This window comes from Mustela nigripes, chromosome 4 (assembly GCF_022355385.1).
Source record: "Mustela nigripes isolate SB6536 chromosome 4, MUSNIG.SB6536, whole genome shotgun sequence".
Taxonomy (NCBI): Eukaryota; Metazoa; Chordata; class Mammalia; order Carnivora; family Mustelidae; genus Mustela; species Mustela nigripes.
The window spans coordinates 57,712,154-57,736,477 of record NC_081560.1 but is presented as its reverse complement, the minus strand read 5'-3'; the positions used below and the strand labels follow the sequence as shown (position 1 = coordinate 57,736,477).

At 38.5% G+C, this 24,324-nt stretch overlaps 1 protein-coding gene across 1 annotated transcript in view; it reads left to right on the top strand.

Moving 5' to 3' along the window:
• TSPAN13 (tetraspanin 13) overlaps positions 1-22,409 on the top strand; it is a 33,360-nt gene extending 10,951 nt beyond the window's left edge. The window contains exons 2-6 of the mRNA XM_059396753.1: positions 12,654-12,821; positions 13,488-13,568; positions 14,621-14,734; positions 16,251-16,364; positions 21,332-22,409. Coding sequence (XP_059252736.1) covers positions 12,654-12,821; positions 13,488-13,568; positions 14,621-14,734; positions 16,251-16,364; positions 21,332-21,406 — 552 coding nt within the window. The 3' untranslated portion in view covers positions 21,407-22,409. The remainder of the gene's footprint in view (positions 1-12,653; positions 12,822-13,487; positions 13,569-14,620; positions 14,735-16,250; positions 16,365-21,331) is intronic.
• Positions 22,410-24,324: the final 1,915 nt, after the last annotated feature.

Sequence of the window (24,324 nt, the reverse complement as noted above, 5' to 3'; positions counted from 1 at the left end):
CTTTTGCTTGGAAAGCTGTGTCTTTTGTTAAAAGTTTTATTGAGGTATTATTTATATACCATAAGCTGCATGTATTTACAGTAGAAATTTAGTAAATTTTGGTATATACATTAACCTCTGAACCCAGTGGCCACATTCAAGACCTTGTCCCCCACCGTTTGCTTATCCTCCCTTGTAATTCCTCCCTCCTGCTGCACAACCCCTGCTCCCAATCTGCAAGCAACCACTGACCTGCTCTGCGGTAGAGTTCAGGCTGGAGTTAAGTTTGGTAAGTCTAGACAGGCTGTTTGCAGACAGAAGATGGTATAGGGCATTTCTCTGGATCACTGATTTCCCTTCTTGTTTTGTCCTTCAAGTTTCCAGGAGGTCTTTTCAGCCAAAATAGGGGGTGCTTATGTTTTTTAAAAGCCTACATTCAAGGTGAAGTACTTTGTGTTAGTCTAGGTGGGGAATGTGGTTCTAATTGTGAAGGTAGACAAAAGCTCTGAAAGTTGGAAGGTATTAAAAAATTTATGATCAACACTTGGGAGATGAAGCTTATATTAACCAGAATTCCTTATGGGTTTTACATGAGCTTTAAAGAATATGTTTTTGAGAGAGCACAAACCCTTGTAAGCATACATGGAATTGGGACATCCAAAGAGGTGGATTGTCAAGTATGGCTGGATCAAGGGGCTCAGAAAGGGTCAGAACTCTCTTGCTCCTTTTTTCTCAGCTCAGCTTGACACTGCTTACATTCTTTTTGAAGATAGATTTTTTCCATGTGCCAAAGTGGCCACTGGCAGCATCAATTTTAATTGTTCTTATAGCTTGGTATGCCAGAGGAACCCATTTATTTTCCTTTCAATATCCTTTCATTATGGAAAGGAGCAGCTGATTGACCCATCGTTTATGGACCCATTCCATGGATCAATCACTGTGGATAGGAGGCTGGGCAACCAGGATTGAGAGACCTATGTTGTGTGTCTCTGTGCTGGTGGTGGTCAGATGGGGCTGTAAAACACCATGATTAAGAGGCTTATAGGAGATGGATGTGCTAGGCAAAATATGTCTATTACAGAGGTCATTCCTCTTCTGGGTGGTACTTTTGTTCTTCTGTTCCTCCTTCTAGAATATGCTAGCAACTTCATCATTTGAAAAGTTTAGTGTGGTGGTTTAATATTTCAACACATACTTTTAAGCTAGATTATAAAGATCATTATGCACAACGTATTTTTTTCTTTGTTCTGTAATGGTGTTGCATGTATCCACAAGTTTACAAGTACATGCATGCTTATTTTGAATAATTTTATGTGCTAGAGTGATGTCGAAGATAAACACTTTCCTTCTTGCTCCCTTACTCTGGACAGTGCACTATAGACTTTTGTGTGAATGTCAGTGTATGTGCCAACATTTCTGGGGTGGATAAAGGGGAAGTAAAATGAATTTGGTAGTTAACAAATGGAAAAGTCATATAAGTAGAAGACTTCACTCTTCTGTTTTTATGTGGCTATGCAACCAGGTCTCCTGGGGAGTAAGTTGAAGAGATGCTATGTAAACCCACAAGGATCTGGCTACAAAGCAAGAACTGTATCTTAAGCACTATAACATTGTTGTTAGTATTATATCTCGGTGTTAAAAATTGCATAAATATAATGCTACACACACTATGATATGTTCCCACAGGGAGAAAAAAAAAAACAAAACACACCAAGCAGAAAGTTTGCCACAGTTCTGCCTCCGTGTCACTGGGCATGGACTTTTGTTACTCTTATCAACTATAAAATGGAAGGGAATCGATGACTGGCCAGGTAGCCTTGGGCTTTGGTGTTCTGCGAATTTCTGCTATCTTGTGAGCCCTGGTTAGGATTGCCTTGTCTCTTCCACTAGCACCTTCCTCACAGTCCACCCTCTGTGAACTGTTGTGTCTGCCCCCACCTCCTCCTTTCAGGGCTTGGCTGGGGAAGTAATGCGAGTTGTAGTTAACTTTTCTAATCCTGCTTTGTGTGTCTTTTCCATGATAGCTCTTCTAATCTCTCTTTTTAGAAGCTCTTTTCATGCGATACACTTCTCTTTGTTTTAAAGAGAAAACAGGAAAGGTTGGTGCTTCCTGCTCATAAAAACATTGCTATCAACGAGTTAACAGATCCATAATCTGTTTTTATCAGTATTCTGTATCCCAAAGGAAGGAAACTATTTGTCATAGGTCTAAATTTACTTTCTATTACAATTGGTCTCATAGGAAACTGTTGTTATTATCGAACAAAGGATTCTTGCAGTTCCTTTGTCTACCAAGTTCTAGGGACAAACTTAGGCTTTTTAATTATATAGTTAGAATTAATTTTATCAGAATCAATAATTTTTAGATCACTAGTTTGGAAGACTTCATATAGCCCCATTCTCTTCAAAATTACAAGCCAACCAAAACATATAATTACCACTACTCAGAAATAAATAGTTTCATTACTATCTTTAAAGGGTTTCTTTACAGTAAAAGTTAAAAAAACTCTGATAGGCAAATTTAATTAATTGAATTTAATTAAAGACATAACATGAACCTTTGGGTGGGATTTCTAATTTTAAAAATTAATTATGAATACTTGTGGGCTCTGTTTTGCAATGTGTTAGAAACATTAGCTACACAGAATGTAATATTTATGTTGTTTTCAATTATTTTATTAAAAGATATTTTGGGGGTTTATCACAGAATTGACTAGCCCAAATAGGTTTATGTTCGGACAGTCATACTGTTGTAGTTATAACTGCAGAATTTGTTTCGGATTGGACGGTTAGCTCAATGTTCTATTCCAGCTTACAGATGAGAATGTGTATTTGTGTGTGTGTCCACATGCCTATGCCTGAGACTTAGGCACAAGAAGGAGAAAAAGGGTGGTGTCTTTTTCACACATGCGACCATCCAAGTGTGACCAGTCCAAACCTTTGCTTTCTGTTGTAAACAAGTGAAGATATAACAGATCATTGCCTCCTGCCTTCAGGTGTATACTACCGTCATTTGAAAGCCTTCCTTTTTCCTAACTGGGAGCCCATCATAGGAGAGAATATGGACAGTCCTTGAAGATGCACAGATTAAAATTAATATGAAATATTTGAGAGATGATTGAGAATATCTTGATTTATGGGCCTGTGTTTGGGGAACAGTGGAAACAAAGGCTCAATGAGGAAAGTTGGACCAATTGACGGAGGAAAGCAAAATAGCATAATTTAAAATTGGTGCCATGGTAAGAAAGAAGCTGTTACATTTTCAAGGCTGGTTTTAGTTAGGAAATATTTCATGTGCAGAGAAGATATAATGGTAGACTCTTGGGAACCCAACAGGCTGATTCCACAGATGCCAGTGTTTTGCCATGTCTCCCTGTTTTTTAGAAGTTAAGTGTTACACTGCTAAAGGCCGCCTCCATCTCCTTTCCCATTTTTCCCCTCAAAAGTCATCACTGGGGGCGCCTGGGTGGCTCAGTGGGTTAAGCCGCTGCCTTCGGCTCAAGTCATGATCTCGGGATCCTGGGATCGAGTCCCGCATCGGGCTCTGTGCTCAGCGGGGAGCCTGCTTCCCTCTCTCTCTCTCTCTCTCTCTGCCTGCCTCTCCATCTACTTGTGATCTCTCTCTGTCAAATAAATAAATAAAATCTTTAAAAAAAAAAAAGTCATCACTGTTCTAAAATCAACACCTGTCATTTCCATGCACGTTTATGTACTTATGACAGTTTGAGATATTAGTCAACCACAAAGATGACTTTTTGTGGGGCACCTGGGTGGCTGAGTCAGTTAAGCGTCTGACTCTTGCTTTCAGCTCAGATTTGGGAGAGGGAGCCCTGTGTCAGGCTCAGTGCTGGGTGTGGAGCTTGCTTGAGATTTTCTCTTTCTTTCTCTCCCCCCACTTAAAAAAAAACAAAACAACAAAACATTAATAGAGTAACTTTTTGTGTGCTTGAAAATTTATTAAGTGGTATGCCTTCTATATTTATGTAATTTATTTGAAATTTATTGATTTAATAGAAATAGATCAAAATCTTTTGTATTCTACTGTGTGGTCACATCAGGGTTTATGAATGCCATAGTCATGGTTTCTGAAGTGGTTTTCAGTTTTTTACTGTGACAAGGCTGCAGCAAAATCCTGATGTATCATGTCTAGTTGGGGACATGGGTATTTCTTTTGGGTTTTAATCTAGAAGCAGAATTGCTAGTTAATAAGGGATATGTATTTTTAGTTTTCTTAGGTGCTTCCGGATTGTTCTATGAAGTGGCTTCAAAAATTACACTTTGACTTGAATGAATTATAGATCCTCTCAGTATCATCAGGCTTAATTCTGCCCAATCTGGTGCATGTGAGATGATTTTCCATTGCTGTGATTTTTGTTTTCTTGATTGTATAATGAGATTTAACATCTTTCAGGTATTGATTGCCTTTTGGATTCTTCCTTGGCAGATTGCCTCTTATTATCTTTGTCTGCTTTACTCTGTGCTTTTTGTTCTTTTGAATTGATTTGTGGGCATTTTTTGATATATATGAGCTCAAAATATCTTATAGTTTTGAGCTTATCCTACATTTTCTGATGATTTTTTAAAAAAATTTTATTTATTTAACAGAGAGAGAGAGAGAGATTGAGATCACAGGTAGGCAGAGAAGCAGGCAGAGAGAGAGGAGGAAGCAGGCTCCCCGCTGAGCATAGAGCCCAATGCAGAGCTCAATCCCAGTACCCTGGGATCATGTCCTGAGCTAAAGGCAGAGGCTTTAACACACTGAGCCACCCAGGTGCCCCTGTCTGATGATTTTTATTGTGTAGAATCTTAAAATTTTAATGTGGTATATAGAGTGATAGGTAAGAACACAGAATCTGCTGCCATACAGCTTGTGTTCATATCCCAGTTCTGTCCTTTCCTTGCTGTGTAATCTTAGGCAAGTTACTTAACATCTTTGTGTCTGACTTTCCCCATCTGGAAAATGGAGGCAGTAGTACTACCTACCTCTGAGGGTTATTGTGAAGATGAAATTAGTTAGTGAATGTAAAGCATTCAGAATACTTCCTTGCACATAGTAGACACTACATTAGTATGATACTTGATTGGGGGGGGTTGTTTAAGAAGTTTTTCTTTAACTACAAAGTCAAAACATTTTTCTTTATTTTTTTTTCCTAAAAGTTTGGTTTTATTTCATATTTAGGATTTAAATCTGTGGTGTGAGACAGTGACTACTATTCTTTTTCAGAATGTGCAGGTAATTATCACAGTGCTATTATTGAAAGCCTCCTCTCTCCCTACTGATTTGGAGTTTCATCTCCCTCCAAGCCTACACTGTTGGTTTATTTAGATCTGTGTCAACTACTTGGTTTTAATTATCGAACCATTACAACAAGTTGTTATATTTGTTTGAATTTTTAACTTAGTTTTTTAGTTTTATTTGTTTAATTTTACTGATTAAAAACATAAATAAAACCTGCCCCAAAGATGTTGAGTCAGGCCCAGGTTTTTCAGAGCTTGGTGAAAACAACAACAAATAGAGAGTCTGGAATGGTTAGTTGAAGGCTGATTTGCTGCTAAGAGCATTTCTTAAGCATGGTGCTGGCAAAGGTGCCTCTGGGCTGAGAAGGAGTGGAGCAGATACAGCTTTTCTCTTTAATCTTAAAAGATGTTCCTAGTCCTTGGGCAACAAGTGACATTTATTCTTCCATGGAAATTAATGGATTGTTGTATCAAGTTCCACCCTAAAAAAAGTTATTGAGACTTTAATTAGAAACAGATTGAATTTGGGCACCTGGGTGGCTCAGTGGGTTAAGCCTCTGCCTTCAGCTCAGGTCATGATCTCAGGGTCCTGGAATCAAGTCCTGCATCAGGCTATCTGCTCAGCAGGGAGCCTGCTTACTCCCTTTTCTCTCTCTGCCTGCCTCTATATCTACTTTTGATCTCTCTGTGTCAAATAAATAAGATCTTAAAAAAAAAAAAAAGAAATAGATTGAATTTGTAGGCTAAATTGGAGGCAAATCGATGGCTTATTATAAATAAGTGTTCCCCCCATGAACATGTTATATCTCTTCATTAATGCAGTTTTTTGTTTGCTTCAATTAATTTCACAATTTTCACCTTGAAGGTCTTATAATACCTTTCTTAGATTTACTTATATATACCTGATATTTGTGGGGCCCATTAAAAATCACATCCTAAAAAAATGCATAACAAATTTTGGAGGGTGTGCATCAGGATGCTGTTGATGTTTGTGTATTGTTTCTGGTCATAGTAACTTTTCTCTATCTTACCAGTTTTAATATTTGCAGTCTCTTGTTTTATTTCTCATGTGGCTACTGCTGTTAATATGAATAATGACAGCTGTGTTTCCTCTGAAGCTTCACTCTTACTCAGTTGTCTAAGATCTCCACTATAATGCTGAATAGAAGGGGTGACAACACCCTGGTCTTAATCCTCAATTTTGAAGGAAATGTTTCTCAGGTTTTATTATTGAATATGATTTTTGTTTTGAGTTTTCGATAGCTATTCTTAATCAGCTAATGACATTTTGGGGGAATTTAGCCTTATTCTTTTTCTTAAAAAATAATTTTTCTGAAGGCCTGTCATTCTTTTCTTTTTTAAGGAAGCGTTATTCATCTTTCCTCTAACACGTTTCTCTTCTTTCTACTTTGGCTTTCCTCTATTGGCTCTTTTTCCAAGTCTCTCTTTAAAAATTTTTTTTTTGTCCATATTGTTTTTATCCTTTTATCTTTTTAGTCCGTTTAAACATCATAATTTTAGTTAGTTCATAATTTTGGTTAGTTTTATTACCTCAACTTCTTGGGGGCTCTAATTCTTCTTTTGCTGTGTCTGTCTTCTCTCTCTAGTGTAGTTCTTTTTTTTTTTTTTTTTTTTTCACTTATGTGTTTTGTGATTTTTGATTGACAGAAAAGTTTTTTCTTTTGTCTTTGGGACTGGTGTGAGGACTCTAATTTGCAGATGTCCCTCCTGAATTATTCTGGATTTCCTTCTGAGAGTTTTCCTTCCCTAGATCCCATCACTGCCTGTGATCAGCTTTTATCTGAATTGCTTGGTTGATTGATCAGAATCCATTTCCTACATGCCTGGGTCGTGACATTTAGACCCAGACTCTAGGCCTAGAGCTTCTCTTTCTGGCAAAACACTTTCTGAAGGGACTCAAATATCTTTGCTATCACCCTGGGTGTGGTAGTATAGTTTTTCTATAACACCTTACACTGAAAGTATAGCTTTCTAGAAATGCTCGTAAGTAGTCTTAGCTCTCTATCCCAGTCCTGCCTGGTTTGAAACCCAAGTCCTTCCTTTTTAGGGACTGTTCTGATCTAGGAACTCCTTCCTATCCTTCCCATCCAGAACTCCTGCCCCACCCCCACCAGCTCTATGATTGTATTTTTGACCTTGCAGTTCCACTTCCTTTCTGGCCTATAGGACTTAACCATTGTTTCTTGGTGCTCAGGTATATATTTAAATAAAATATTACAATCTTTTACAATATCTTCAAGTATTTGGAATAGGAATGATTCTATGGTTGCTCAGTTGTCAATGACCTCAGAACCCTCTAAAGTAGGCTCAATAATATCCCTCTGCCCCCAAAGGTACACATCCTAATCTTTGGCTACGGATTGTTATGTGACCTTCCACAGCAATAGGGACTTCGCAGTGTGATTAAGTAAAGCATTTTGAGATGGGGCAATTATTCTGGATTATCTGGGAAAGCCCTATGTAATCACAAAGGTCATTATAAGAGGGATGCAGGAGAGCTATCCTCAAAGAAGGAGATGTGCTTGGGGAAACAGGTTGTAGACTAAGAGATTTGAATATGCTACGATGTCGGCTTTGAAGATGGTGGAAGTGGTCACAGGCAATGGAATGCAAGTGTCTTCTAGAAGGTGGAAAAGGCAAGGACAGGGATTTGCCCCCAGAGCTTCCAGAAGGAATGCAGTCTTATTGACATGTGATTTAACAACCCATGTTGGACTTCTGACCTCCAAAATTGCAGCAGAATAAATCTGTTCTTTTAAGCCATGAAACTGGTGATGATGTGTTAAAGTGACATGCTGATAAACTCTCTTCAGTGTTTTTCAAGAAGGAGCACTTTGTATTAGCGATAGGGATAGTCTGATGCCTATGTGAGAGACACAGCAGAGTGAATTTGGTGAAAAATACTTTTGACAGAGAGGTCTACTGATGGGAGTAGCCCCTTTCTTCCCCTACTTAGAAAAGAAAAATCTGAGCAGAGATATTTGTGAATGTTCTAGATACTGTTCTCAATAAAAGCATAATGCCTAGTCTGTGACCTGGAAGAGTATTTCTCTCTTTTAGTTGTAGATGTTGTTTTTCAAAAGGGAAAATATTCTTATTATTAATGACCCTGTAAGTTGGTAACTGACAGAGCAGAAGACATTTTTCACATTTTGTTGAGATGCTGCTGCTGTAAATAAAGCATTTGGTCTTCTAGGAGGGTGCTGACAAGGATACCTGAATACTTCACTCCAGCCGCATGGTAGGATTCCACTAGTGGTAAAATAGCAGGCAGCTTTCTGTAATGGAGATTCCTGACTTGTCCAGTGCCTACTGTGTGAATTGTTCTGTGTTAGTTTCGTAGGGTTTCTTGGATGAGTTACCACAAACATGGCAGCTTAAACTCAATAGAAATTTATTCCCACAGTTTGGGAGACCAGAAGTCCAAAACGAAGGCATCATCAGGGTTGCACTCTCTCTGAGAGCCCCGGGGGAGAATCTGTTCTTTGCCTCTTCTATCTTCAGGTAGCTGAGGGCATTCCTTGACTTTGAGCCATGCCACCCTCTGCCTCTGTCGTTACGTGGCCATCTCCTCTCTGTGTGTCTCCTTCTGCCTCTCTTATAAGGATACTTGTGATGACATCTAAGGTCTACCTGATAAGCCAGGATAAGCTCCTCTTTTTAAGATTTTTTAATTTAGTCACATCTCTTGCCACATAAAATAATATTTATAAAATGTTTAATAAATATTATTATATGTTTATTACAAATAATAGAATATTTATATCCTATTCTTTTGTTATATAATGTAGTATTTACAGTATAGTCATTTTTTTCAGCCCATTACCTGCTCCTTTACTATTTCTTTACAGTCTCTGACCTATTCTATTTATCTAGATTTTTTTGGATTATTGTTCCATCCTCTGACTCATCTTGTAAAAATATCCGGTAAGGCAATTATTCATCCTGTTTTAACGTTTTAGTCTCTGCTACCCTGCCTCCTAGAGCAAAGGTCATCAAGCTATGGCTCTTGGGTCACATCCATCCCACTGCTTGTTATTGGATAGCCTGCCAACAAAGAAGGGCTTTATAGTTTTAAATGATTAAAAAAATCATAGGAAGAATAATATTTGGTGCACATGAAAATTACGTGAATTTCAATTTCAGTATCTGTGAATGAAATGTTATTGGAACACGGCTCTGCTCATTGGTTTACTGCTGTTTTTGTGTTAGAGTTGCAGAATCAACTAGTTGTGGCAGAGACCGTGTGATCCATGAGGACGGATGATCAATATCTAGGCTTATATAGAGAAAATTTGCCAACCTTTGTTCTAGTTGGGATATCTTGTCTCTGGCTTTGGGTGTACAGTGGGCAGTAGTTACTTATTGTTGGCTATTTAGACTTGTAAGAATTTCATTAATATAGGAAGGATTTGGTAGACTTCCAAAAGGATTCTTTGAAACTATGGGGTTAAAAGAATTATAACTATCATATTATTCATGCCTTTGATCTTTTTGACTCTAAGACTCAAATAAAGAAATAGAGAGTGACAATCCTGCTCCCAAATTTAATTGAATTGGGCAATAGGCATCAAGCCCAAGAATTGAAGTTTGCATATGTGCTGGTTAATTTTATCTGTCAATTCGACCAGGCAGTGGTGCCAAATGTTTGTTTGGTTGAATGCTACTGTAGCTACTGATTTGAAGGCATTGTTTTAGACTTAACCTTTACACTCAATTAACTTTAAGTTTAGCAGATTACTCCCATTGTGGTCTGCCTTATCCAGTCTGTGGAAAAACTTAAGAACAAAGACAGGTTCTTTCTTCTTCTTCTTCTCCCTTTTTTTTTTTTTTTTAAGAAGATTTTATTTATTGGAAAGAGAGCGTGTGAGCGAGGGCAGGAGCAGGAAGGAGGGGCAGAGGGAGAAGGAGAAGCAGACTCCCCACTGAGCAGGGAGCCCTTTGAGGGGCTTAATTCCAGGACCCTGTATCATGACCGGAGCTGAAAGCAGACGCCCAACCAGCTGAGTCACCCAGGCACCCCAAGACTGAGGTTTCTTTTCTTTTTTAAAAAGATTTTATTTATTTATCTGATAGAGAGAGAGAGAGAGAGATCACAAGTAAGCAGAGAGGCAGGCAGAGAGAGAGGGGGAAGCAGGCTCTCCGCTGAGCAGAGAGCCTGATGTGGGACTCGATCCCAAGACCCTGAGATCAGGGCCTGAGCGGAAGGCAGAGGCCTAAACCACTGAGCCACCCAGGCATCCCAGGACTGAGGTTTCTTAAGGAAGACAGAATTCTTCCTCCAGACTGTATCAGAGAAAACCTGCCTGAATTGTCAAGCTGCTGTCCTCCCACACATTTTGGACATGCTGGCCCCACAAATGCATGAGCCAATTCCTTAAAATAAATCTCTATTTCTAAATATATATCTGTTAGATCTCCTTCTCAGGAGAACCCTGATGGATAGAGCGCGTTGCTCTGATGTGCTGCGCCCGCAGAGCACCTTCCCTGTTTGGTACCACGGTGCAGTGTGGAGGCCGGTGCCCGCATCTCTCACCTCTTCTTTCACCCCTTGTGGAAGGAAACCTGCTATATTTGGATGCCATGGAGTTGGAAGTAAGCTCGCTTGTGATGGAGCAGAGGACTTTTTCTCAGTCCAGTATAGTGGGAAGCCATGAGAAGATGGTGAGTGAGAAGAGAAGAACAAGCCAGAAGCAAACGGACCTGTTGATGAGGAGCATTTGAGACAACAAGAGGGACCAGGCAATTTTTGGGTTACAAACGTTCTGAGAATTTCTTCCCTTTGAAAACAAAAGCCTTCTAGGTGTACTAAGTACCGCGGAGAACAGCAACTCCATGTAACTCCGTGACTTGGTTCTAGCATGCTACAGACAGTGTCTTTCTTCTCTAGATCTGCTTTGTCATAAGTGAAAAGAAACAGGTGGGGACGCCTGGTGGCTCAGTGGGTTAAGTGTCTGCCTTCGGCTCTGGTCATGATCCTAGAGTCCAGGGATCAAGCCCCATATTGAGCCCCACATCAGGCTTCCTGCTCAGTGGGGAATCTGTTTCTCCCTCTCCCTCTGCCTCCCACTCCCCCTGCTTGTGCTCTCTTGGGCTCTCTCTCTCTCTCTCTCTCAAATAAATAAAAGCTTTTAAAAATACAAATACGTGTTCTTTGTCAATATTAAGCAGTTTTACTTGTATCTGTACACATGGAGGGCATTTTAGATATGAAGATATTTAGAATTTGTGTTTCTAAGCTATGATTTCATATATAAAAAATTAAATATTTGAGTAAAAATCCTTTTGAGTGAGTGGTGATTTATTTTATCTTTCAAAACAAAGTTTATTGGGTCTTGATGCCAGGAAGTATATTTTACGTATTTTGATTCCTCTCTACTGTGTATGACGCTGTCACCTTGCTCCAGGAAACGGCTGACCTTCAGAGGATATGGCCTTTTTCCTGCCCCAAACCCCAATCCCCATCCCCCCCACATACCTGTTTCACCTTCATCTTCTATCAGTTCAACATCATATTTACATGGTGTGTTCTTCATTTGCTATTTTAAAGAAGTGATTGTAACTTTGTCTATTACAGGTAATGGCTGATTTTCAGGCACGTGTTCTACTTCTTCACTTAGTTTTGTTTTATAAGTATATAAATAAATGGAGTATAAAATAATTTCATCTTGCTCAGTATACCACTTTACTCAAAAGAGCTAGTCTCTTACATTGTCTGAAGAGTTTTAATGACCTCTTTCTCTCTCTCTCTCTAAATTCTCATAGGATACACGATGATACCTAAAGCAATTTTTTTCCAACAATTCTTTGAGAAATTTTTGATTGTTTGCAAGGCCCGGGTTCTGTGATAGGTTCTGGGAATAGAGACAGATGAGAAGATGGTGCCCCCCTCGCAAGGCACTCTTAGTCTTCTAGGAGAGACAGGCTTGGCAACAGAATGAGAGTGTGGGGAGGGGAACAATAGAACCAACTTCAAAGAACAGTTTATGGAAAACGAGGAAAGCATCATAGAGAAGGTCACAACTGGCTTTGAAGGAAGCATAAGTAATGTCCATGTGAAGAAATGAATACTTTGGACTGAGCTGTGTTGGCATCTGGGAGTCTCACATACGCCATGATGGCAAAAGCTTAGGCAGAAATCAGTTATGCTTAGTAAGCCAGATGACCTCTGAGGCTTCATAACAATTTCATAGCTCATTATTACTTATTTTAAAGCATGCCTGAGGATTAAATTAATTTGTTGAAACAATACTATCTATTAAGATCTAGTGTGTATTCTGGTGTTGAGTATGAGCAGTCATTTGTAAGACACTGAAAAATGTTCTTTGTATTATTATAGAAATTGATGTTTTCCTCCTGTCCTTCTCTTCCTCCTGCCCCCATCCAATCCCTGACCCTTCTGGTTGTCTTTGTAGTTGGTCAGTCTGTTGCTCATTGGAATCGCGGCGTGGGGCATTGGTTTTGGGCTGATTTCCAGCCTCCGGGTGGTCGGCGTGGTCATCGCCGTGGGCATCTTCCTGTTCCTGATTGCGTTGGTGGGGCTGATTGGAGCTGTAAAGCACCATCAGGTGTTGCTTTTTTTTGTATCCTTTTTTAAAAGCAGAATTTTTAACCCAGTTGAGTTTGTCCTTATTTTTATTGCTTATTCTTCTGATAACTGCCACTGATTTAGAATTCTCATTAGGAAAGTCATTGCCAGAGAGCAACTCTTAGCATGCCCTACGTGTGTTTGTTCCACCAACATTAGGAATATTTCTTAGGGTAAGACTACTGTATGTTTATATGTTCCCACTTTCTCCTTTTCACATCATGAAGAATGTATTCTGCAAATTATAGTCCTTTTTATACCTTGCAAATTCAGAGGTAAGTTGAACTGATTCAGTGACCTCTAGACCCTTTCCAAAAGGTTAGTATGTGGTTGCGAATTTCAGTGATTGTTTTTTAAGATTTTAATTCTAAGAAAACCTAAGTACATTTATCCATACGTATTTCTTATTTTATACATGTGAGGATTTTTATTTCAATTTAAAAGAAATTCTAATATTTTATCCTTTAAATATTAGTATTTTTATTATGAACTATCTACAGTGTATTAATGAAAATAATAATTGTGTAAATTCTTTGTAAACTTTCTAGGCGCCATTTGTTCTGTTTCCTGGTTGAATGCCTTCTAGTACATTCCGAAGTTGTCAGTACCTCTATTTTGTTATTTTAAGAGTGTTGAGAAATACCTTAACTTGAATTCTCAGTACATGATTATTCTCTTACTTGTATTTATTGTTCAGTTTTCTGTATCGTGTGCTTGCTTAGCCCTGAACCAGGAGCAACAGGTAAGCAAAGACTTTTTTTCTCTTATTTTATTACACCTCACAGTATGTGTAGGAAAAAAGAGGGAGAATGATTGGAATATATGATAACTCCTCTTCCCTCAGAATGGCATTTCACTGGAGACAGTTAGAATCTGCTGTTCCTGATTGTATTAGTGGGGCTGATTGGAACCCTGAAATGCCATAAGGTGTTGCTACTTTTTGGCATCCTTGAAGTGAGATTTTTCTCTTCCCTGGGTAAAAAGCACCACTGCTGAAAGATGTTCACCCTGCCTTTTCCAACCATTATGCAGTGAAACATTTGTGATACCTTTCTAGCAATTACACTTTTCAAACTCTTAATTTGTGAAACAATATGCAGTTCTGTTTAGGGCAGTGGAAAATTTGTTTCAGTCTGAGAATCTTTTGAACTAAGTGCTTCTTTTATTTTTTTTTAAATTTTATTTTATTTTATTTTATTTTATTTTTTAAAGATTTTATTTATTTATTTGACAGACAGAGATCACAAGTAGGCAGAGAGGCAGGCAGAGAGAGAGAGAGAGAGAGAGAGGGAAGCAGGCTTCCTGCGGAGCAGGGAGCCTGATGCGGGGCTCGATCTCAGGACCCTGAGATCATGACCTAAGTGCTTCTTTTAAAGAGCATGTAAAAATGAAGACTTTTCACTCTTGGAATAGAAGCAGTGCTTTAATTTTTTTTTTTTTAAGATTTTATTTATTTATTTGACAGAGATCACAAGTAGGCAGAGAGGTGGGCAGAGAGAGAGGAAGGGAAGCTGGCTCCCTGCTGAGCAGAGCCCGAAGAGGGGCTCTATGCCAGGACCCTGGGATCATGACCTGAGCCATAGGCAGAGGCTTTAACCCACTGAGCCACCCATGTGTCCCCAATGTGCTTTAATTTTTGTTGTAGATTTAGGTATTACCCTTTGAAAACTTTTAATCATCTTAGGAAGAGCATTTATTTTAGGTACACTCAGTATTAAAAATCACAAGCTTTAGCTCTATACATTTTGTGCAGGGATAACTCATGTCAGTGTATGTATTACATGCATTTTCCAGGGTCAGCTTCTGGAAGTGGGTTGGAACAATACAGCAAGTGCTCGAAATGACATCCAGAGAAATTTAAACTGCTGTGGGTTTCGAAGTTTTAACCCAAATGACACCTGTCTGGCTGTAAGTACAAAGTATAAGATATTTTCTGGAGACGTATTATATACAGAGGAATAATGATTAACATGAAGAAAATGGAATTCCTTATGCTGAGTTGTTTTTTTAAAATGTTTTACATGAACCTATATTATATTCCATGTACACTGGTGTGTCATTTGTCTGTTCTCATATCCACTCCTGAGAGTACTAAGTATCCCAGAGCCCTGCCAGACACAGATGCTCACAGTTCTTTGCCCCTAATTCCTTCCCATGCAATTCCTCCTAGAACAAGTTGTGGAAGAAAAATAAGACTACATCAGTCTTAGAGGCGCAGAAGAGCTGTAGAAATATCTTGGTTTTGAAGCATCTCAGGGCAGTAGGAGGAATGGTCTTTCCTGGATTTGGGGGCTTTTTAACCAGTTAAACATCCCCAGCGGGGAGGATACATGAAACTAACCCCTTTCCTCCTTCCCCTTATCCCCATTACAACTTCATGTTGTTTGCAGGGGAGCTGAGTTAGGGATGGACAAATTAGAGCTGTACTATTGTCCCAGGACCGACCCCAATATGAGGCTAGATTTGGAGCTTGACTGTCCTAGGAAGTACACGTGTTTAAATTTCCAGGAAACTCCTATTACCGTCTCTCTGAGCTGTGAGCTGGATTTCCTTTCAACATGGCCTCTTTTATGGGATTATTATTTTTCTACTGCTATGTGACACATGAATTCTACCCAGGTGTTCTCTCAGTTTCCATGGATCAGGAGCGTGAGAATGGCTTCGTTGGGTTCTCCACTTAAGATCTCACCTGGGTGAAATCAAGGTGTTGGCCAGGGATAATCTCATCCGAGGCCTGGGGTGGTCTGCCAAGCTCAGCCGATGTTGGCCGAATTCAGCTTCTGGTAGTTGTAGTGCTGAAGTCCCATTTTTCTTGCTGGGTTTTCCTCAGTTCCTGGAGGCTGCTCTCAGGTTCTAACTGTACAGCCATCTCACAACATGGCGGCCTCCAAGTCAGCATGAGAATCACCCCATTCTGTTAACATAGATGGTGTCTTTGTGTAACTGCATGATAAAGATGGGAGTGACTGTCGTATTCACAAATCCCATCCGTGCTCAAAGCTGGGGGCTGTGGGGGGGTATTCAAGGTGTGTATACTGGGCTTGGGAAACTTAGGAACCATTTTATTTATTTTGTATATTTTTTAAGATTTTATTTATTTGACAGACAGATCACAAGCAGGCAGAGAGGCAGGCAGAGAGAGAGAGAGGAGGAAGCAGGCTCCCTGCTGAGCAGAGAGCCCAATGCGGGACTCGATCCCAGGACCCTGAGATCATAACCTGAGCCCAAGGCAGAGGCTTAACCCAGTGAGCCACCCAGGTGCCCAGTGGGAACCATTTTAGAATTTAGGATGCTATGAAACAGCCCAGGCCCAGATTGGATATAATATTCCAGCCACTCATTTTTAGGTGGGTTCAGTGTTTATCTGCTTTTCATAATTGCACTTTGATATAAAAGTTCTTTTTTTTTCCCCAAATTGATACAGAGCTGTGTCAAAAGCAGCCACCCATGCTCACCTTGTGCTCCAATAATAGGAAAATACGCCGGAGAGGTTTTGAGGTTTGTCGGGGGCATTGGTCTCTTCTTCAGCTTTACAGAGGTATGTGCAAGTAACTCCTTATCTTTCCATTTTCGTCAGGGGGTTTTCTGTTTTATACGGCAAGAGGGCATGGCATTTTGCCTTAGCATGGCCCCTAATTTTGGGGATGTATTGATAAATATCTTTATTGAGAACTAGTATTATAATCAGAGGAGCCCTGGCTTGAAAACAGAAGACCCCACAGATCTAGCATTAATTTTATATAGGGTGGAGGCTTGATTATTAAATTATGTAAAATTTAATGAACACATGAAATGGTTTAGGCTGGGTTATTTCTAGAGTCTCTCCTATTAGAGTTGTATGATAAATTATAATTCTAAATTTAATTTTGGAATAGGTGAGACATTCACGCTATTTAATATATATAGTCTAGGACACACTCACATACGTACTTAGAAAGATATGCTTTGAAAAATGGCCTTTCAAGCCCGTCTCCCATTATCTCTAGCTTTCCAAAAACTACAGGTAAACACTATTATTAATTTCTTATTTATCTTACATATATTTATACTATGTTAAAATATCTATCATATTGATTAATACATTTATGTATAATATAGGTGTCTGTAAGCAAAACCACACTCGTTATTTGATAATTTTGGAGGAACGCTAATTCCTTTTGCAGTGTCTTTATTAAACTCTAAATAATCTACAGATGTTTTTTGCGATAGCTGACTTAACAATATGTATGAAAATTAAGATTTTTTAAATTTATACATTCTATTTATAGCACTTTATTTCATGGAGATAATCATATGGCTATTTAAATGGACTAGAAAGGAATGTTCGTTGTTTATAACTGCAAACCCTTGGGCCAGTTTGTGTTCTTCAGTAATGAGCTGGTTAAATTAGAGTGGGTGGGAAAGGAATACTTTTTTCTGCCCTTTAAGTTCCTTCTAGCTGGGCAGAGTCAGAATGGCATGAGATTGATTAACAGGAGAAAATAAAATTTAATGGGGTATATATAATGCGTATACTGCATTTGTGTAGATAATGCATACACTCTACATAGATATGATGTTGGGTCAAAATACAGCACATTATAGATACATATATCTGTATATATGTATATTTTATTCTCTTCAGTTTTCTTTTCTTCTCTGGAGAATGAAAAATTCACATTTGGTTGTTATTAACAAAGTAGAGATGAAGACCACAGTTAATATTCATTTCTTACAGGAAGTCTCCACTGACATCTCTTCTTATCCTGAGCTTGTTTTTTTTTTTTTTTTCATTTCACTTTTTCTCATGAAAGAGCTGTCTTACTTGTGGGTTGGTTGTGACATTGAATCAAGAAAATTGATGTACTGTTTAAAAACAATTCTGTGCATTATTCCTTCATTTCCTTTTTAAAAGTACGATTTTTTTTTTCATGAAAACTTAAAAATACAGATAGGAGAAAAACCGGAATGAGCAATCTCCATATAGCCCATGAGCCAGATTTTGCCACATGGCTTCCTTTTTATATTTGGAATTTATTTTGAGAATTTAATTCTTTTGAGCAGCTCCATTTTCTTTTCTTTCTTTCTCATCAGGTTACATTACCTTCAGTTGTCCCTTTTTTTTTTTTTTAAAGAGCACTTTTAAGTCCTTCGCAAAATTGAGAGAAGGTTACAGAAATTTCCCATATATCCTTTGTCCTTACATAGGCATGGTCTCCCCCATTATCGCCACTACTCAACAGAATGTGTTTTTGTTGCAACTGATGAACCTGCATTGACACATCATAATCACTCAAGGTCCATAGTTTACATTAGGGTTTACTTTTGTACATTTTATGGATTTCAACATACATATAATGACTTGTATCCATCATTAGAATATAATACAGAGTATTTTTCACTGCCCTAAAAATCTTCTCTGTTCTGCCTATTCATCCTTCCCCCTACTGTTTTTAAAAAATATTAATTCTTTTAAGAATATAAACTCATGGGGGCATGCCTGGGTGTTTCAGTCAGTTGAACAACACCTGTTCTGATTGAGGCTCAGGTCATGATCTCATGGGTGGTGGGATCAAGCCCCATGTCTGGCCCTGCACTCCCTCTTACTCTCTCTCCCTGCCTCTGCCCCCCCACCATGCACCTATGCTCTCTCTCTCTCAAATAAATAAAATCTTTAAAAACAAAAAGTATAAACTCATGAGTCTTAGGTGTCTTAAGAGCTAAGAAGACTTGGTGTTCTTTCATGGAATCCTGCTCTATATTTTAATATTTTACATATGTGGCTAGAGATTTTAATAATAATTTATCCAACCTGCTATTTTCTGGGTAGTGAATATATTATAGGTATACCAACTTTTTAATTTTTTGTTTTATTCAGTAGTTCACTGAATCTGAGAGATGAAGCTAACCAATGACTTCCTTTCCTTGGTGAAACAGATTGATTTTGAACTATTTATAATAGCTGAAAATAAATTTAAACCATAAAAGAAGCTTTGATTTAGAATCTGAAAAATAGCTGAGATGTAATAACTTTTAACAAGTTGAAGTTAGTACATATTCTTTGTAGAAACTTTAGAAAATACAGAAAATTTTGAACATGAAAATTTGGATGGATTTACTAATGTGAATGAAAAATAACCAATGTTTATATTTTGGCATATTACTTTCTGCCTTTCTATATGTAATAAATAAGCATACAATTTAATAAATAAGTATAAAAATAATGTATAGGCTCACTGCACATATTTCTGTGTAATATACTGTATGCTTAGTGGGCTGCATATTAGGCCTAGGTTCTGGGATCACTGGAGTTCATGATCAGTTCTAATCAAAGTTACTCTAGAGACTCTTTAGATCATTTTAACCAGCTTTGTAAGCTTAAAATCCATTAGTTATCTAACTTTGATCTTTTTGTATTTTGGGTGTGGCATCCCCTCCAGTCTCTCCTGGGGAGGGAGGGATGAGATCATGGTTCAACAATGGGACAAAGTCCGATTTTGTCACTTACAGCTGAAATGGAGGAATGAAGTTTTGGTAAAATGAGGCTTCAGGTTATGAGTGTCTAATTTAATTTACCCACTTGCTTTGTTTTCCCTGTAACTTACACTACTGGCCTATATCCAGGGCTGGTAATCAAACTATTTAAAAGCTCAAAAAATTCTCACCCAAACTCTCTCCCTGTGTGCCTGTGTTTCTGAGGTGGGAGAAGGAAATGATACTTGTGCAGATTGGGAGGGGGGCAGGGGTGCCTGAGGAGTTGCTGTCCACAACAGGTGTGCAAGGGTTTCAGTGTTGTAAAAACCAGCCTGGTTGCCATGGTGGGTAGAATGTTCCCCCAGATTGACCTTTAGTATGTCAGATTGATTACACATACATCCCCAAATATGACTGAGAGCATAGATTGTAGGTTTGAACCATGGTTCTAGGCCTCATGACCTGTGTGACTCTTATTTAACCTCTTTGCCTCAGTTCCCTTGCTGGTAAAAGGATACTGTTCCCATCATCCAGGGTGTTTGGGAGGACTGTTTGAATTGGAAAGTGTGAACGACAGAGCCTGTCACAAAGTACTCCTTATGTGTTTATTAAGTAAACCCCCCCCCCATTATATATACTCCACCCCAAACTTCCCACTTCCTTAAATTAGACTTATCTTTCCTTGATTCAGCTCACAAACTATAGTTCCATCGGCTCTTACATGTTATAAATATAATCAGTGCCAGTCGTGAGTTTTAGTATAACACAGGGATTATTACTCTGGTAGTGAGGAAATTTTGGATTGATCACAATTCTCTAGAAGTAGCTTAAAGGGCTAATGAGTAGTTATGAAGTCAAACAAAATTTAGATGAAAAGTTGGCACAGATCTAAAGTGGAAGGTGTAATTTGAAGTTCATTTTGTTACATTAAAATTTTCTGTCTTTTTCAAAGAATTTTTGATTATGTTAAGTAAATCAACTTTGAGGTAGTGGAAACAGAATGAACACATTCTTAATTTAAAAAAATTATATTGGTTAACGCTTTGGTGAACCTAGTGTGGGAAACAACACAGTAACAGTAACGACTCAGTAACAGTAACAACTCAGTATTTTTCTAAATACTAACAGTATTTAGTACTAAATACTAAAGTACTAAAGTACTAAGTATTAAACAGTAACAGTAACAACTCAGTATTTTTCTAAAATGAGAGATCCCCAGGCCTTGAGAAAGATAGGAATTAGAATATTTTTTAAAGATCTGCTTTAGCAAAATTTGTTATTGTGGAGTTTTCATTAGTGCTAAATTTTTCCTGAACCCAGTTTGTTTCTCAGTTATCAAAATAATGTGATATTTTAGCTATCCAGACTATTCAGTGTTTCAGCAGACAGTTCAGCAGTAAAAGTTCCTCTTGCAGCTCTAGCAAATAGTCACAAATGGAATTGCTTAAAGCAGCACAAATTTATTATCTTCTACTGCTGGGGTCAGAAGCCTGAAAGGCAGGCTTCTCTGGGAGGCTTTCTGCGAGAAGCTGTGTCCTTGACTTTTGCAGCTTCTGGAGGCTGCCTGTACTCAGTGGCTCACGGCTTTGTCCTCCATCTTCAAGGAAGCCATGCCACATCTTCTCTCTGACTCTGCTTCCTATTGCTTCTGACATCATTTTATCTTTTCTCAATGTCTCTGATTTTGTTTTGTCTTGCCCTCTTTTATAAGAACCCTTGTGTCTACATCAGTGAACCCACCCATATGATCTCCCTGTCTCAATAGCTTTAACCAAGCCACATCTGCCTGGTTCTTGTTACCATGTGAGGTAACCTATTCCCAGGTGCTGGGGATTATGATACAGACATCTCTGGAGAGCTAGTATTCATATTACTTGTTTTTAGGGCTTCAATTTGGGCTACTTTTAGCACTTTCAAGGGAAAAAGAAATCTCTTCCTCTTTGAACAAAGAAAACCAAGTGCTTCAGAGGGACCGGATTGTGTACTGATAAACTGAAGAAACAGATACCATGATACTTTCTCTTTCTTCTTTTCTTCTTTCTTCCATTCCAGATCCTGGGTGTTTGGCTGACCTACAGATACAGGAACCAGAAAGATCCTCGTGCTAATCCTAGTGCATTCCTTTGATGAGAAAACAAGAAACATCTTTCGTATTTGGATCTTGTTCACTTTCTCTAACTTAAAGTTCATCTAATTTGCCTGTTTAAGAAAGCAGTATCTGAAAAGTTACATTATTATTGACAGTGGAATTATATATTTTTATTCTTATGTTTCTCTAAATGTTTTTCTTTTCCCATTGCTGAAAAAAAATTAGAAACTTGTGGTCTCCTCTGACCCTCAGTGGTACCTGTAATCTACTGTATTCACAGTGTCTGGCACTGTCCACTGTGGCCTTTCTTAGCATTTTTACCTGCAGAAAAACTTTGTATGGCACTATTGTGTTGATCATATTGTAAATCTAAGTATACATCTCACTGGAATAATTAATTGTATGTCGCACTGTGCTGTGTAGATAGTTCCTGTTGGAAAAAAGAGTTGAAGTTTATTAAAGCCAGAAAGTATGAGAGTCTATTATGTTAAATTCAGTAAGGGAAATCCAAAATCCTGCATTTTTTAAAAAATCTTTTTAGGAAAGATGTATTGTGGTGAAAATTGTTAACATAAAAGTGATAATTTAGTTCTAGTAGTCTTTTATGATTACACTAATGTAGCCTAGAAATAGCTGTGTCTTTAGGAAAGTATGGTCTGGTTTTTATTTTAATAAGTAGGTACAGAGCAGATATGATCTCATGAATGTTCTGATGTGTAACATTTGCCTTCAGCTTTTGAAATGGAATGGGTCTGAGAAATTCAGAAAGTATGACTATATAATCTTCATATTCTTTTTTAATAATTTGAGGTCCAAAAGACTGCATTTTTAAACAAGTTACTATTAATGCATTGGCCCATGTAGCAAAAAGATACTTGATTATCTTACAAATTGTTAAATACCTTTTTCATGAATTTTCTCAGTATTGTAACAGCAGCTTGTCAAATCCAAGCGTATTTGAATGTAAGCGCCCATAATTTGAAATGGAAATAGTATTGTGGTTCTGTATATTATGTTAAAAAATTAAAGAATGGAAACCTCTCCTCGTGTATGAATGTTTCAATTAAAAGAAAGTAATGGAAGAATTGCTAAATGGATTAAGTGGAATTCTTTCCTTTATTGCTTTGTTTCCTTTGACCGAGAACTGAGTGCTGCTATCTCCGTGTATAATCCAGCCACGAAAATGAACTTCCAGCACTAATGTCTACTGGTAGTCCTCCCTAAATTCTTTCTTGAAATGATTCAGTGTTTAATATTTTCTCCACAGTGAGAACTGTTGTTTATTTATTTATTTTAAAAAGATTTTATTTATTTATTTATTTGACAGACAGAGATCACAAGTAGGCAGAGAGGCAGGCAGAGAGAGAGAGGAGAAAGCAGGCTCCCTGCTGAGCAGAGAACCCAATGAGGGGCTCGATCCCAGGACCCTGAGACCATGACCCAAGCCGAAGGCAGAGGCTTTTAACCCACTGAGCCACCCAGGTGCCCGAGAACTGTTTTTCAGAAGAGAGGTCATTTGTATTTATTTGGGGAAAATATGTAAGTTCTTTCATGTTACTGACAGTTATTAAGTTCTTGTCTTGCATTCTGTGTAGAATATAGTATTTTATTGGTAATTGGCATGATGGCGGGTTTTAGGTCAAGAAAGAGGGCAAGTGGTTGATCTTTAGAATTTTAGAGTATTATGGGGTAATTTCATGTCCATGACTCTAGAAGACCAGCTGATCTTGCAAGAGAACCCGATTATGCAATTCTCATGATAAAGTAAGGGAGGAAAAATAATTTTCCCTCTACTCTTCTGAGTTCTTGTCTTAGGCCCTGTCCAGTACAGGTGAGATTAACAAGAGGAAAACAGGTTTATGAACATGCATGCATATCTACTAGCATGTATACATGTTGTCCAAAATGGAATCATTCCCCTAGATGGCCCAAGACACCGTATTAGATGCTATCTTTAGCCAAAGATGAAATAAAGATGTGTGTGTTGGGTGTGGGAATTGGAGGGAAGGACAGTTACGAGGGTAAAAGCACCAGGAAAAGGACCCCAAATAAAGATAAGACTTGTGAGATTTAAGTCAGTGACTTCTGCAGTGCTAAGTTCCTCGTGATTCAGAATCCTTCTCATGCTGCAGAGAGGAGATGCTCCTAAGTACAGAGGTTTCCTTTTTAAGTGTAAATTTTTCTTAATGAAGGGTTAACTTCTCTGTTTACAGAGCTATTCCTGTGTCTGCATGTTTTCAGAAATAATGAGCTCAAAATAATCTTGATGTCAAAGAGTGCCATAGTCTGCTATCCTTCAACGCCATCTTGAGCTCTGGGCAACACTAACGATGTTCCCACTTACACAGATGAGACTGTAAATGACACACGGAACAAGTGAGCTTTTTGGATACTGTCTTCACTTTAAGGCATTCTGTATTTGCCTTGTTTGCTTAGTCAGATTTTGAAGTTCCCGTGAGAGTCTGGTGTCTCTTCATGTAATACTTCTCTTGGTCCAAGTGACTATATTGGGAAGAGCTCTTCCGTAGCCTTGGTCTGTGCTCTGATTGCAGTTGCCTTATTTGGGCCAACCCAATTACAAATCAGAGCCTGGGAAGCATGAATCTTTAGGGCTATTGAACTATAGGATTATAAGAGTGGATTGTAACTAATGACCAACCACTCAAGAAATAATCCATTTTCAAGTACCAAGAGCAGCCTTGTTAGATGAATTTGGGCTTTCTGTTCCCGCAGGCAGATCTGAAGGTTATAGACTGTCCTGGGAGGTCTCCTGCGATCTTGGTTTGTGTCTGCGTGCTGACGTTACAGCTCACATTGCAGTGTATTATAAACCTGCTGGAAAGGCCTCTGACTAGGTCTATCCTGATTCCTCAGTGGCTGTGAATGAGGCTGCGGAAGTCGGGCTGATCCCACGATTCCAGGAACACCGCTGCCTGTGTGCATAGAAATGTTGCCC